The sequence below is a fragment of the Camelina sativa genome, chromosome 13, assembly GCF_030686135.1.
Source record: "Camelina sativa cultivar CO46 ecotype springtype chromosome 13, ASM3068613v1".
NCBI lineage: Eukaryota > Viridiplantae > Streptophyta > Magnoliopsida > Brassicales > Brassicaceae > Camelina > Camelina sativa.
Genome location: NC_141892.1, coordinates 888,591 through 904,683, shown reverse-complemented (window position 1 = coordinate 904,683; position 16,093 = coordinate 888,591). Strand labels below are relative to the sequence as shown.

Sequence of the window (16,093 nt, the reverse complement as noted above, 5' to 3'; positions counted from 1 at the left end):
ACGCCTGCATTATCGCCATATTGGTAGAGATAAAGATTGTCCTAGATGTGGAGCGGAGGAGGAAACTATAAACCATATGTTATTTGAATGCCCCCCAACACGTCAAGTATGGGCTTTATCGACAATCCCTTCCCATCCTATGGTGTTCCTTTCATCTTTCCTATATAGCAACCTCGATTTTCTATATGGGCGTGGCAGAGACTCTAGTGCAACTGATCAAAACTTGAGAATGTTCCCGTGGATGATGTGGTACATTTGGAAGGCAAGAAATAAGAAAGTGTTTGAAAATATCTCTGAATCTCCGCAAGATACACTGGAGAAAGCTATCCAAGAAGAAGAAGTTTGGAGAAGAGCAAATAACAGAGACTTAGCACCAGCGGTAGTAGAAGCATGCATACCTTCGATCCCAATTCCTCAAGAATCCCTTGTATGCTTTTTAGATGGATCTTGACATACAGAGGTGGATAGGAGTGGGCATGGCTGGATTGCGTCTATCGGTGATAGAATCCTGCACATGGGGCTAAAAGGATCGCGCAGAAGCTTATCCCCATTACATGCAGAGTTAGATACCCTTATTTGGGCTATGGAGTGCTTATTAGCATTGGACTTGGATAAAGCCCTTTTTGCTACGGATTGTTCAGACCTACTAAGGATGACGTCTAATATCGAGGATTGGCTAACCTTTTCATCAGAATTGAAGGATTTTATTCATTTCAGAGATAGATTTGCTAATTTCAGTATTAGATATATTTCCCGAGAAGATAATATCCGTGCCGATAAACTTGCGAAATGTGCAAGAGCACAAGGTTTCTATTTTTCCCATGTAAGCTCGTCGGTACCTAATTGGCTCTCTTTCGAAGAAAGTCATCTCCGATAACTTAATATATGGAGTTTGATCGTCAAAAATACGTTGTGGGTTCAATGTTGCAACTAGAACAAAAGGGACCGACGTGAGTTTTTAAAGTAAACCGCCCCGCTTTGGATAACTATAATAATATTCACTTTGCTTTTATATGAGAGAAATACTTTTTTCTCTATTCTGATTTTGATTTATCGTTGAATGATAAAAATGGTTCTACTATTGCGCGCATATGTTTTTTAGCTATCACGATTTTGATTGGTAATCTTTGAATGACCCGAGTAACATCATTATTATGCAATTCCACAAAATTTGCTACTCCTAGTAAATTAATAATTGCCTTTTTAATTAGTAAGGCTAATGACAATTGACAACTATAACTGCGAAGGAATTTCCCACAATACTCCAATATATTTGTTCCTTACCATTTAAAGCCCAGTAGCCCACGTAAACATGTGGGTTTCAATGGTTCTAGAAAATGATGAGTTGAAAACAGAGGAACCTTCCATAAGTCGTCGAGAAAGTTTAATTTCATTCATCAAAGGGAACTTGTCTATGCAACGCATACGTGTTGGCTTTTTTCCATACACTTCAAGTCTTCAATTTTTTCTCCCATTCACTTGCTCTTGAATTACATTTTTTTTTTAGACCAAGAAGTCAAGAACCATATAACCTCAATCGAGCTATGACGAAAGTTCTTACTTTTGTCATCTGCCATAACGGGAACTCGCGACTCTAACTCAATAGACGAAAATTTGGATGTATCAGAAACCTTCAATCCAAGATTATACCAAATGGTCTCATGCTTCTGTTTTTTTTTTTTTTTTTTTTTTCCATTATAGAATGTAGAAGCAGATCAGAATCTAATAATCCAACTTGGGATAACACTTTTGTTACAATCTTATTTTGGGTCAATATAGGCTGGAGCCCAAGCCCATGAAAAAAGATTTTTTTTATCAGACCCAGATCCATAAGATACATTTAGAGGTTTTTTACGTGCAATTCAGAATTTTCCTTTATATAAAAAAAAAAGAAAAAAAAAAGAAAAAGTGGATTCCAGTTTGAGGTAATTTGATCACCAACCAAAATTTAGACTATAAAATATAGGGTGGAAATGGTTGCACTAGAGATGAATAAGTTGAAAAGATACGAATAAAATTGGTTGAATAGTATTCAACTCATTCATCCACTAAATAGGAGATGAAAGAGTCAAACAAATTTTCTTTATAATTTGTTCATTTCTTTAACTTTTTTGGTTGAATGGGTTGAATAAGTTTTCTAACTTATATTCTATCTTAAATGGTAAAATATTGGTTGAATGATCATTCAACCTATTCAACTTATTCAACCTATTAATTTAAATCATCCATTTGCACCCATAAATTAATAAGAACAAGGGACTGAAATAAAAGAAATGTTCTTTAATCTATCATTAACTACAATAAATAATTAAATATACGTTCAGATAGACATGAATACTTCATACTGTGAGATAGACATGAATACTTCATACTGTGACACGATGTCTCGTAGATTGTCGATTTTTTTTTTTTTTTTTTTTTTTGGCTACCAACAACCTAGTAAGATAAAAGAAATAAGCAATAGAGACAAAAGCAAGAAAAAAAATACAAAAATAGTAACACGAGCTGGTATGAAAACGAGTGGCTGCGTTTTGGACTTGTGGATTAGTTAGAGATTAATGATTAAGAAATTGACATATTCTTTGTTAATGCTGGTTGTATATATAATCATATACTGCATACGAAGATTCCTCTGATAAAATTATAAAAAGAGAGTATCACTGAAGAAAACGGGTACAGTATGTAACGTTAAAGTCAAACAAAAAAATCATGTGCCATGAAACTTTCACATCGTTGTCCTTGTATGTTTATATGCTTATTTCTTAAAAATAATTAACCAAAAATAAAAGTTTTCTACAAACTATTAAAACTGATAAAAGGACTTGCGAAAACTATGACTACTAATGAAATTTAAAAATTAAATTTAGAGCAAAGAAGAAATAAGTGCAGAAGTACTTGGATCATCATAACTCATAAGTTCAAAAAGTCATTAACAAACTCTACTAAAGACTCCCAAAGACTTTTTTATGTTGGGAACGAGATCTCAAAAACACAGAAGCAAGCACGCGCGCGCACGTGAGGACCTTCTCCATTGCTGGAAAATTCCATATTTTATAATTCCACGTGTCAATCAGCAGATCCACCTGTCTTCTTCACTTATGCTTTTTTTTTTCCCACTCTCTTCTGTCGTCATTCGTCTTCCTCTGTCTGATTTCAGTGAGATTTGTCTTCGTCTCCTTTGTATGATTGTCTCGGTGGCGAACCCAACAACCACCGAACCGAAATCTTCGAAAGTTCCCCTCAGCTTTTTGTTCCAAAGGAATCCAATGAAAAAGATCTACAAATGTTGAAACTTCCACCTAGATTCCTCTCTGTTTACTCTACTCTCATCCACATTATCGCCTCCTTCCTCTGTTCCTCCGACGTCAGAGGCGATTTCCCGGCGACGAGATTCGATTTAGGTACGTTGACTCTCTCAAGTCTCAAGCTTCTCGGCGATGCTCATCTCAACAACGGAACTATAAAGCTCACTCGTGAGCTCTCTGTTCCGACTTCCACCGCCGGTAAAGCTCTTTACGGCAAACCGGTTAAATTCCGGCATCCGGAGACTCGTACGCCGGCGAGCTTCACTACGTACTTCTCCTTCTCGGTAACAAATCTCAATCCTTCTTCGATTGGCGGCGGGTTAGCTTTCGTTATCTGCCCTGATGGAGAATACATCGGATCCTCCGGTGGGTTCCTCGGTCTAACCGAAGAAACCGGATCCGGGTCGGGTTTCGTGGCGGTTGAATTCGACACGTTGATGGATGTGGAATTCAAAGACGTGAACGGGAACCACGTGGGGTTGGATCTAAACGCCGTCGTTTCAGCCGCGGTATCAGATTTGGGAAACGTCGACATCGATCTCAAGAGCGGAAACGCCGTGAACTCATGGATCACTTACGACGGGTCGGGTCGGGTTTTAACCGTTTACGTCTCTTACTCAAACGTGAAACCCGAATCTCCGATTTTGTCGGTTCCTCTCGATCTCGACCGTTACGTTAGCGATTCAATGTTCGTTGGGTTCTCAGGATCAACACAAGGAAGCACTGAGATTCACAGTATAGATTGGTGGAGCTTTACTTCATCTTTCGAATCATCTGAATCTCCACCGCCGATGTCTAACTCTCCTCCTCCGTCGTCATCGTCGGCGTCGATCGTACCATCCGTATCCACCGTCCGGAGAAAAACGGCTGATCCGTCATCTTCTTGCCGTAACAAACTCTGTAAAAAATCACCAGCCGCCGTCGCCGGAGTAGTAACCGCCGGAGCATTCTTCTTAGCATTATTCGCCGGAGTAATAATCTGGGTTTACTCCAGCAAGATCAAATACAATCGAAAGTCTGAATCTTTCTCATCAGAGATCATCAAATCGCCGAGAGAATTCACTTACAAGGAGCTTAAATTAGCCACCGATTCTTTCAGCTCATCAAGAGTCATCGGAAACGGAGCATTCGGTACAGTCTACCGAGGAATCTTACCAGATTCCGGCGAGACCATAGCGATCAAAAGATGCAGTCACATCTCTCAAGGAAACACTGAATTCTTATCGGAGTTATCTCTAATCGGAACACTTCGTCACCGGAATCTTCTCCGTCTTCAAGGCTATTGCAGAGAAAAAGGAGAAATTTTGTTAATTTACGATCTAATGCCTAATGGATCACTTGATAAAGCACTCTACGAGTCTCCGACGACGTTACCATGGCCTCACCGGAGAAAAATACTTCGTGGGGTAGCTTCAGCTTTGGCGTATTTGCATCAAGAGTGTGAGAATCAGATCATTCACCGTGATGTCAAGACAAGCAACATTATGCTCGACGCGAGTTTTAATCCGAAGTTAGGAGATTTCGGACTCGCTAGACAAACGGAGCACGATAAGTCGCCGGACGCAACCGCCGCCGCCGGAACAATGGGGTATTTAGCGCCGGAGTATTTGCTTACCGGTCGAGCGACGGAGAAAACCGACGTTTTTAGCTACGGAGCCGTTGTTCTTGAAGTATGCACTGGTCGAAGACCTATAACCCGACCCGAACCGGAACCTGGTTTAAGACCCGGTTTGAGATCGAGTTTGGTAGATTGGGTTTGGGGGTTGTATAGAGAAGGGAAGCTATTGACGGCGGTGGACGAGCGGTTGAGGAACGGCGGAGAAGTTAACCCGGAGGAGATTAATCGGGTTTTGATGGTGGGCCTTGCTTGTTCAAAACCCGACCCAGTAACTAGGCCCACTATGAGAAGTGTGGTTCAGATTCTAGTTGGGGAAGCTGATGTACCGGAAGTTCCCATTGCGAAGCCGTCGTCGTCGATGAGCTTTAGTACGTCGGAGTTATTGCTTACGTTACAAGACAGTGTATCGGACTGTAATGAAGTTTTGGCTCCCATCTCTACGACTTCTTGTTCCTCGTCCGAACATGACATCTTCATTGTCGGCAAGGACCGATCGGTTTAAGTAATATTTAATCAAATTACAGTTAATTATTAAATTCGAAGCAAAAATTTTGTACGTAATATGAAAATAAACCAACCTCAAAAAAATTTATACTAATTTTTAAAAAAATATTGGAATTTACATGTAAATTTTCTGTTCAATTTAATAACTTTTGTTTTGGAAACTCAAGACCACAGTTTGTAACAGTGTATAAAAAAATGTTTCGATTTCAATAGAGAAATGTTAATAGTTTCTTACACTTTTACTACAATAGTTGAACTTTGGATGGTAAGTTTGGTGACTGTCGCTTTCTTTACTTTGAATTTGATAAGAGTTTCTACTGTATAAGAAAAGGTTTTAGCGATTGGTCCCCATGTCTATAACTAGTTTAACTACAAGTGGGAGCATAGAAAAAACTGTATAACCTATTTGGGTCATCATATCAGTCTATCACATAGACCGCTCTTATCGCACAATTTCTTGTGCGTCCACAAAAAGTATGTTTTTTGCATAATAATAGACCTAGCTTGCAGAGCGTTGTGTGACTAAAAATAAATTATCTTTGGTTGAATTGTATAAACTTTGGCGTTAATAATGAAGTTCTTGTCATTCAAGTCCAAGTTAACGGCTAGACATTAGTAAAACATTTATATTAACAAAATCATAAATTTTAGCTCGATATGTTTGCCAGCACGAGAGTAACTAATATCTCGTGAAATAGAAAAGAAAACAATCGACAGATTCATCCAATAAGGGGGAACAAGAGATTGAGTAGAAGAATGGCAAACTTTAGAAAAACAAACAGATTAGTAAATAAAGTATGTTAGAAAATGGAGGTTGGTCATAATCATAAAAGAAATGGCATACACTAAAGAATGGGAATCTTACTAATTTCTTACATCAATCAATATACAATACATATCATAAATCAAATCAAAACTTTTAACTAACCTTTTTTGAGTGGTGAAGCATTGGCCCTTACGCTACTTAAGCAGTTGCATAGGTAGGGATCTAATCAATACAATAAAAGTTGAACGTTTTTCATCTGGGGTTGACACCTAAGCTTTTTAAACTTTTCTAAGCATAACACATCATTAAAAACTTAATCCAATCAAATTATAACAGTTAATACAACTAAGTCTTATGTTCCAATAAAAATCAATCTCCTTTACACGTCACTTTTTCTCCCTCCTCCCGATCAAGGCCGTGCCGCTATGTCAATTCTTCTCAAATCGATGATTGAAGTTGAAGTGAAGAAGAATTCGATCAGAAGAACAGATCCAAAAACGTTTATATGAAAAATCCTTAGGGTTATAAAGGATCTTGAAAAAATGGAGCTATAACGAATCCAGATGAAGGAAGGATAGTTGGAGAAATATATTTGATTCTATCTATACTTTCTGTGAGGATATCATATTTAGCAAAGTTAATATTCGTTCCCACCGTGTTTAGTATTTTGATTATTTGGTTGGGGACAATCAATTGCATCTTTGATCTTAGACAAATATTTATCTGCAAATTAAAGTATCAAAAGCATTGAAAATGAAAGCTTTGAAAGATTTCTTAAAGATTATTAGTTCTAAAAAGCTTAGTCCGATAATATGATATCTGGCAAGGTTAGATCAAGATACGAGCTGATCAAGGGGTTTCTTAAGGTTATTTGATTATTGATTTCATGTCTCAGTGAGATAATATAAAGTTTATTGTTATTACTCTAAATATCCTGTTTTTAATGTAAGAAATTTAAATGGAATTTATTTTTAAATCTATTTGGAAACAATATATTTTTATGCATTTTTTTTCAAGAAAACAAACAAATAAATGCTCTAAAAATCAGATGAAGCTTGTATATGGAATTTCAGTATAAGACGTTCACCTCATGTATTGTTTTTCAAAGAGGCATATATCTGTTTGATTTAGTTATAGTTTTAAACAATATGATTTATATTACAAGTTATATGTATTATTAAAAAAAAGTTCTAAAGAAAACCCCGCGGCATAGCGCGGATGTCAACCTAGTTAATCTATATTAACATTTTTGAAGTACATTTTGGTTTATGTCCTTTAAGTTTAAATTATTTAATTTTTTTTTACAACATTAACCCCTAAAACAATTCCATAAATAACATTGCAGAGAAACTCAAATACTAAATTTTCTTAAATTGACCAACATTTGTTACATTTATTGCCATAAAATCTTAACAACATCTATACATTCCGATTTTTTCATAAACAACTCTATCCATTAAAGTTTTAACCCATTAAATTCTCCAAAACTATTTTTATGGATGCTAGAATCTCTTAAATTTAAATGATATACAACAGATTTTCCATAACAAAAGTTTACAATATTCATAATTATCTTAACATTAATAAATTTCCTAAACCGAAAATCCAATTATAAAATGTCACATTAAATATGTTGAAAACCCCCATATAATTTGGTTTATTTTTTATTTTTTGAGGAATTACCAAAAAAATTAAAATTCTATTAATTATCATAAACTATATATATATTGACATGGAAAAATTATAAACTATATAAGTATGCTAATTTGGTAAAACAATTAACATAATTAAACTTGATAAAAAACTTATTTAGATTATTTTTTTGCGCAACAATTTATTTTGATTTTGGTGAGACGGGTTGGCATTAATCCTATATAGGGAGTTAAGTGGAATTGATTTTTTTTTTTAAACACTTTTAGATGTGTACCAGGAGATAAATGTATTACTAGACTATACATATACCACACAGATTAAAACCTTGAAAACAATACAAAAATCCTATACTTTGAATACTTATATCAAATACCTGTAAATTTTTATATTTTTTAAATTAATAAAATAATAATAAAATAACAAATAAATACAATATAATTTTAAATTTTTAAAATTAAAAATATTGTCTCGCGGTATACCGCGGGTTAAATCCTAGTAATAATAATATAAATGGAGTGAGAAGGACAAAAAAACAAAAAAAACAAATATATAAAAAAAAAATCCTAAAGGTTTATAAAAGTTGATAATTAACCGGACTTGGATACTTTTTGGGTTTACGGCTCGATCCAATTGTGTAGTATTTAATGTCTAATTCTTGGGCATTTTAAGGTATTATTGTGGCAGCCCAGTAAGAGGACAATTATGGATTAATAATAAATTCATTACTCAAATCTACTCAATTCTCATCATACAATATTCACATTTTAAAAGGGAAAAAGGATCTGGTTTTAGAATGCAAGTTGTATCATTTAACACTTGAACTTTGCATGAAACTGAAAACTTGAATATGCCAAGTTATACGATTATACATACACATACAAGCTGCTACAAAAGAAGCTTAATTTAGGTTTTTAGAGAAAGACGACTAAAATTGATATAACTTTACAAGCCTATTAGGCTATTTCACCTCCATAAAAGTGGTTCAGAAAGCAATCTCAACATCAGATTCGCCATAGGACTATTTTTGCTTAGAGGTTTTGTTCAGTTAATCTGTAATAATCAACGCAACGTTCTAAAAGAAACTCCATTTATTAATTTCGATGCCAAGCGCTATATATATACTCTGTTTCTCTTTAACAATCGAAGAGAACAGATTCTCTTTAATTTCTTCTTGTGTGAATATGTTTGATATGCCTTATAGAACATTTGTTGTGTGTCTTTAAAAACTCCTGTTTTGAAAGTACTCCAACATTAATAGATCCAATCAAAACTTAACTTTGTATTAGAAACTCATAATTCATAATCCGAAACGTTCTTCTCAAATCTCATGTGAGAGGCATGGACGCGCGGTACTGATCTGATCATCTGAATATTGTGATAAATAATACACATGGTCCAATTTATAAATGAAATGATTGAGGAAGTGATTAAAAGGTGGGTCAACTTCTGATAAAGTGTGTCCCATGTATCCAGTGTCTTAGATTACTCGATATATGATCATGATTTATGATGAATTTTAATTTGAATACATGCATAAGTATAATAATATATACAATCTTGTGAATTTTAAAATTTTAGTTTTCATGCATCTAATAAAGGAATACATGAGTTTGAATTGTCTCAGACCTTGCACATCTTGCATACTTGAAAGGTCTATTTTCTTAAAGAATTAAAAAAAAAAAAGAAGGTCCAATATACTATTGTAATAACGGCAGTATGACTAACATATAGGAGGAGATAGATACAAAATAGAATACATAATCAACTTATTTGTAATACCAAAATAGATATAAAATAGGTGATATATAATAACTTATTTGTAGTACCAACATCCAAAACATCATCTATATCATGAAAAGTTTTTTTTATATAATATAACTATGGTTTTCTCATAGTCATTCGTAATTCTTGCCCATGAACAGCCCTAGTGTGAAATACAAAGGATTAAAACATATTTCCATGCCTATAATTTTTTTTGTTTTTCAAATCAGATTCCATTCTATGTCAAAACAAAAAAAAAATAGCTAGATAATTATACTGGTATTTATGTGTGGTGACACATTATACCCTGAATAATCTGAATATGGTTTTACTAGAATCAGACTGAAAAAATGATACAGATCAACGCTGCTTGAAGAAAAGAAAAGAAAAGACCGGACATAACATCAGGAGAGTAGTGTGTGTTATTCACACTAACAGTGCTGATCTCATATCGATGATCATATGATAAATATGTAATAAGTATATAAATAACTCTAGCTGTACCCATTACTCATATATATCACAACTCTCGTAAACATACTTAATTCCTCTTTAACTTGAAGCTTCTGCATCATCTCTCTTCTCCTCGGAAAAGGTATCTCTCTCTCTAGTCTGATAAATAATAGAGATAAGATAACTTAAATCAAGTGACCTAAATCAAAATACAAGGGAAACAAATTCTTGAAATGTTTATTATATATTAGCATGAGCTCAAACCATATGTAATCAACTCGTATTATCATACAGTATATATTACTCATGATTACTTTCCCTTAGTCTCAATGTACACAAACCCTAATCAATTGATTAATCCTTCATATTTTTAGTCACCATTATCATCCACTATGTGCAAGAACAGAAAATTAATCACTTCCTTGGATCTAAATATTGTTAAAAGAAGAAGAAATGGTATCATTTAATAATACACATGATATCATTAAATGATCGTTGTTTACCTTTATATATAAATAAATAAAAATCTCAAAGACTGATATTTACGTAACTGCCATTAAAAAAATACAGTATATGAGTAGATATAGATAGATATGAAAGGTGGATATCACAACTTACTCTTTCCTTCTACATGAGCACCGGCCGATCCAGCGGTGAGGGTTTTATGGTGGATGTACGGTGGTTTTCCGTGTATAGTCTCTGGAGGAGGTCTAGAGTTATGAGTCTCCGGCCCCCTGTAATCAATCTCGTACACCTCTGAATCCGTTTGCTCTGATCCTGAATAAGGTTTTGAAGTACGTACAGCGACTTAATACTACAAATAATAATATAACATAATTAAGTAAGGGTTTAAAAATAAAAAACAAAGAACAAAAAGTACCTTTAGCGAAGCAAGGCACGGCAAGGAGGAGGTAGATGATGAGGAAACTCATGACGGACGATTTCATTTCGCTTCGTTCTTTTTTTTTCTTTAAGACAAACCCAATATAATGAGTGTTTTTGTTTTGAATGGTAATATTTCGGGTACATGATGGCCTTATTTATATATAAACGTGGACTCAAAAACGTGTCATGTTTTTCTTTAAAGTCATTAAAATGAATTCAAATAGATAAGTTAAAATGTCTAATTATTTTTCGCCAAAAACTTAATTAGCTAGCTATACTGTCTATTGTGAATAGATCTGTTCGACATATTAATAGAAAATTAAAATTATACCAGGTGATCGATCAACTGAAAAAAGCAACAATACATATTAGATTTCCATGCAAAAAGTTACGACCATTATTGTGTCCGTTTTTTTATAAAAAAAACGTTTAGCAAAATCCATTTTCTACATACTCATCTAGAATCATGTTTTAATGTTATTAATATTATTGAATTTTATATGTTAATCATCTGAAGCCTTGAACAGTGTGCAGTGTGCTCTTTGTGGACAAGGGATTATTATGGACGGTAAAAAAAAACTGGACCATTATTAATTGTTTTTCACTTATCGTTCATAATTAAGTTCACATAAAATGGAAAAAATAAAAGACAAGTTCATGTGTGAGGGACAATATTAGCTTTCAGACTCATGGCTTCGAAGCTGAATTCGTGTTCCAATCTACTCATTTGGTTTGCATACCAGACGTATTTATTGAACAATAGTACTATTCATTTATTCATAAAAGTTAAATGGATCGGAGTAGTAGTATCGATCATTACTTAACAGTACAAACAAACCAGCATAGAAAATAATGTTTATAATAGATCCAAATTCGTTGTAGAAAATGTCGCTAGAAATACCGGTACGTACATTCCATTCGTAGTTATTGTATTTTGGCGGTGATATACAATATATATAAAATCGCCTGCATAAACATTATTGATAGGAGAAAATATATCGCTGGTATGAAGTTGAAATATTATTGAGTTAAATGAAAAAAATTGGATGAGGAGATGTTAATGTTGTATATGCTTCCTCTATCCCCCACTAATGTCTTACAACTGTACAACTCTGTACTCTCTCTACCTTTCCATTTATTTCAAGTCGGTCGATGGATGGATCGTGCACCCCAAATTTATATATTATCAGTCTATTATATTCCCTTTTTTCATTTATAATTTACAACTACAAGTACTATATAGATGTTTAGAATGAATGATAATATGAAAGAAAAGATATCTATATATAATATATATATATATATATATATATATATATTTCTCTCTTTTTTTTTTTTAAATTTTCTTGTTCGTTTGTATTTCTTCTCTTTTGTTTTTGATTATAACAAGCACAATAATTAGTGTATTTAACACTGTTTGGTTAGTAAGTATTAAGATATCCCACATCGATCGTCTCCAATAATGAAAGTCTGATGGATTAACCAATCGATCTGAGACTAAAACAAGTCCAACATGATCCACACTATGAAGATTATATGGATTATCATACTGATCAGCCAAATAACGTTGTTCACCACCATTAGATGATCCTGAAGCTTGAGATTGTATTAAGGGAACTGTAGAATTTGTATTAGATCCCATTTTACGAATATTAGAGTAAAAGATCAAAAGAAGAAGGAGACGCGATTAAAAGAAAACAAGATTCGTCGTCACCCAAGGTCAAGGAAAATAAATTAGAAGAATCAGAAGTGCAAAAAGGATTTCGGTGAACAATTCGCAAATCACTATAGTGAAAGTTTGTAGAAACTCTATCCAAGAGCAAATCGGAAAACTCATCTTCGATCAACAAAGAAGATAACACAGAAGCTTAACGAGACTCAATTAAAGAGCTCTGATACCATATTAGTAAACATAGGGTCCAATTCAAAATCAATTGTAATCAACTGATCGTGTAGACACAATGAAATATCTAATTCAACAAACATATGACGCAAAAACAGATACAGAGACTATCTGATCCTGTAAACAATGGAATGATGGATGCGTACGAATTGGACCAACAAGGCAACAACTAACTTTCGTAAACTTTATATCATTGCTGGATATTATAGTAGTATAATTTACATAACACAAGTACATCCGTACGTTCAAACATATATATATATATATATATGCTTGACCTTCGGAAATAAACTAAAGCCATCCAAACCAACACAGTCAAATCTGAAAAAGCCAATCACACCCGTTTTCAAATCATTTTGGTCTCATCAAATGAGATACCTAAAATCGCAAAAAAAAATAAAAAAAGGAAAAAAGTTTGAAATATTCAAGAATATCGGTGAGACTTGAGAGATGTCTTAGTCTTGGGGAACTCAATTGAAATATTTTGTATCATATAGTTATATATATATCATATGAGTGAGTGTGAGAACTCCATAAATGATTTTGTCTAACATCTTCTTGGTTCTTATTCATAAATCATAAATTGTAATGGGTCCATATATCCTCTCCACAGCTATTTCATGGCTGTGTTTTCTTTTTTCCCCTTAAGGCACGTCTCCTTTCATTTTCGCACCCACCCATCTTTAATTTTTTTTTTTTTTTTTTCTACCATGAATTTATGCATATTGCATATCAATATATCGAATTAGTAATTAACATATTTACGAAGGTCAATGATGAATTATATGTTTGTACGTTTTGGGTCTTCAATTGGTCATAGTTTCGAACAAATAGCCTACACTATATAAGTCCATATATAAGTTGGGCCAGAATAAGCCTTTTAGTTTTGTTTTTTGGTCAGCATTCAAACTCTTATGTGCATTGCACTTTAAAATAATGTAAAACACAATCAAGATTTTAAAAGACGGTTTAATTCTCGAATGTGTAAAATTTTTGTTTTGTTATGTTTGCTTTGGAATTTAGATAGCACACAAATTCATTGAAAAAAAAAAAAACAGATAGTGTAGCAATGTAAACTTACAAATTGGTAAACCGATTTTATAAACATTTTTTAATGCCAGGACATACATTACATACCTGCACTTGCGTTATATGTATGTGTGGATGGATTACAAATCTTACTATACAAATTACAAATTGTTTTTCCTCTATATCTTCTTAACACAGTCAATTTAATCCTAAACAATGAAGATTAAAGTCAATCACGTGAGAGAGAGAACTAAACCCTACCCCCTAACCTTCTTTTTCATCCGGAAGCAACACCATCCATCTTCTCGCCGATCCTCGCCGGCTCCGATTTGCTCCTTGTCAACAACACTGGCCGCCGTATAAACGTTATCTCTACTTCATCTCTATCAACATTCTCCGACTCGTAAACACCATTGATCTTCTCGGTGGGAGCTTCCGATTCAGTTTTCTCCGATCTCTGTGATTCAGCTGCTCGTTGGTTGTTTTCTTCCCAGAATCTAAAAGCCAACGACGAAGATCTATACGGTGCAGATCTGCTTCTCGTTAACAAAAGCGCGTCTATCGGCGGAGTTGTAGCCGGAGACACTAATAATTTAGGGTTTTCGAAATTTTCTTCTTCTTCGATGTCATCTTTAATTTCTTGGACTGGTTCCGTCGCCGGACGATCTAATTGGCTTATCGGAGAATCTTTCTCCTTCACTTCCCGACGAGAACACGGAAAAGAAAACATTCTCCATTTAGGCAAAAGCGACAGCGTTTTGATTTTACCGGCAAATTTGCTAAACGACGCGTTTCGGATCCACTTGCATCGTCGTCGGGTCGGGTTATCTCGAGATTCGGGTTTAATTTTGGGCTTCGATCGATTGACTCGGACTTGACCCATGCAAGTAACTTTAGGAGACGACGGTTCTTGAGCAACCGCCGCAGCTGATTTATTCCGGCGAACGAAGAGAGGACTCGCGCGTGACCTTCCTCTGCTTCGGCTTCTACTTGTACTTCCGCCGTTACTCTTACTCCTCAGAAACCCCATAAAAGGCGGTGGATATTTCTCGACCCGACCCGGACTTCCGGGTCTCCGAGAAATCATCATCTTCTACTTCTACTTATTCTTCTTCTCGCTCTCTCTCTCTCTTTCCTCTTCTCTTCACTGTGTTCTGTTTTCGTTTTGTCTTCACTTGGTTTTTTTTTTGTACGTTTTTTTTATATATTTTATTAATGGGTTTTAAATATAACATTTCTTTTATTCCTTTTACTATTCGCAACGGACGAATAGAGATTATAGGGTCTTTATGAATTATGATATGTAGCATTTTATTTTATAGTATAATTTTAAAATTCTGTTTTTTACTTTAATATCCTTTATTGTGGAGATTAACTTCTTAATCTACCTTCTTACCAAAAACACACTTCTTAATCTACTTTTTTTTTTTTTTTTTTTTTTTTAACATTTTTGTGGTTCCCTATCGTATATGTAAATTACTAAGTGCATATATGGGTAAACCCAACTACTTAGATTTAAAAAAAAAAAAAAAAAAAACTACTTAGGATTCCAAGGACCAACAAAAAAAAACATACTCAATATATCTACTTTAATTCTTCTTTTTATTAATCTTCTTTGTGTACGACTTTGACTGCTTTGAAACGAATCTTATAGAAAAAATTAAATCTAAGTTTCTTAGTTTAATCATTGGTGTCGTTTTGTTCAGTGTGAAACGAAACCCCTTTTTGCTTCTTAAGATGTCACTTATCATTATCGACGTGAAAAATAAGTATTTGCTAGTAGTCACTTGTATTGTATGGAACCACCAATATAATTTTCATATATTACTCTACTCGATTATTCGTAAATTTTAACATCCTACAAAACAAGACGATGAGGGGAGACTTCAATCCAAAGACTTTAAAAGTGTACATTTTCAAATTTTCATGTCCACACTTTAATCCGATATTTTAAAGAAAAATGTACTCGAATTTTTGAATGGAGTTATTTATATATATATATATATATAGAGAGAGAGAGATAAAAAAATGGACCCAATTCCAAAAAGATTGCAATATATTGAGCAATAATAATAAGAGATCACTAGAAGTTGATGGTCTAAAAGCAGAAATCCTTGATAATTTTTTTACGACATATGAAGTATGAATTTGACCTCGCTTTTGATGTTATGATTTGGAAATGACTAAAACATAGAATGGAAATCTTTTTGGGAAAA

General features: G+C 34.0%; 3 protein-coding genes across 3 annotated transcripts; 1 reads left to right on the top strand and 2 right to left on the bottom strand.

Annotated features, from left to right (window-relative positions):
- Positions 1–1,678: 1,678 nt before the first annotated feature.
- Positions 1,679–5,588, top strand: LOC104734324 (L-type lectin-domain containing receptor kinase VIII.2). Its single transcript, XM_010453871.3, has one exon. The coding sequence runs from the start codon at positions 3,284–3,286 to the stop codon at positions 5,423–5,425; it is 2,142 nt and encodes a 713-aa protein (XP_010452173.2). The 5' UTR covers positions 1,679–3,283; the 3' UTR covers positions 5,426–5,588.
- A 4,331-nt stretch (positions 5,589–9,919) lies between these two features.
- On the bottom strand, positions 9,920–11,114 carry LOC104734323 (uncharacterized). Its single transcript, XM_010453870.3, has 3 exons — positions 10,941–11,114; positions 10,679–10,837; positions 9,920–10,219 (listed from the first exon to the last, which is right to left on the bottom strand). Exons 1-3 carry the CDS (start codon positions 11,005–11,007, stop codon positions 10,215–10,217), a joined length of 231 nt encoding a protein of 76 aa, XP_010452172.1. The 5' UTR covers positions 11,008–11,114; the 3' UTR covers positions 9,920–10,214.
- Positions 11,115–13,932: 2,818 nt separating this feature from the next.
- LOC104734322 (uncharacterized) lies at positions 13,933–15,408 on the bottom strand. Its single transcript, XM_010453869.2, has one exon. The coding sequence runs from the start codon at positions 14,965–14,967 to the stop codon at positions 14,155–14,157; it is 813 nt and encodes a 270-aa protein (XP_010452171.2). The 5' UTR covers positions 14,968–15,408; the 3' UTR covers positions 13,933–14,154.
- Between the last annotated feature and the right edge of the window lie 685 nt (positions 15,409–16,093).

Excerpts from the sequence above, each read along its gene's own strand:
- LOC104734324 (XM_010453871.3), top strand. The coding sequence starts at position 3,284 with ATGTTGAAACTTCCACCTAGATTCCTCTCTGTTTACTCTACTCTCATC.
- LOC104734323 (XM_010453870.3), bottom strand. The coding sequence starts at position 11,007 with ATGAAATCGTCCGTCATGAGTTTCCTCATCATCTACCTCCTCCTTGCC. Across the intron at positions 10,838-10,940 it reads CGTGCCTTGCTTCGCTAAAG|GATCAGAGCAAACGGATTCA; the intron begins GTACTTTTTGTT and ends AACCTTATTCAG.
- LOC104734322 (XM_010453869.2), bottom strand. The coding sequence starts at position 14,967 with ATGATGATTTCTCGGAGACCCGGAAGTCCGGGTCGGGTCGAGAAATAT.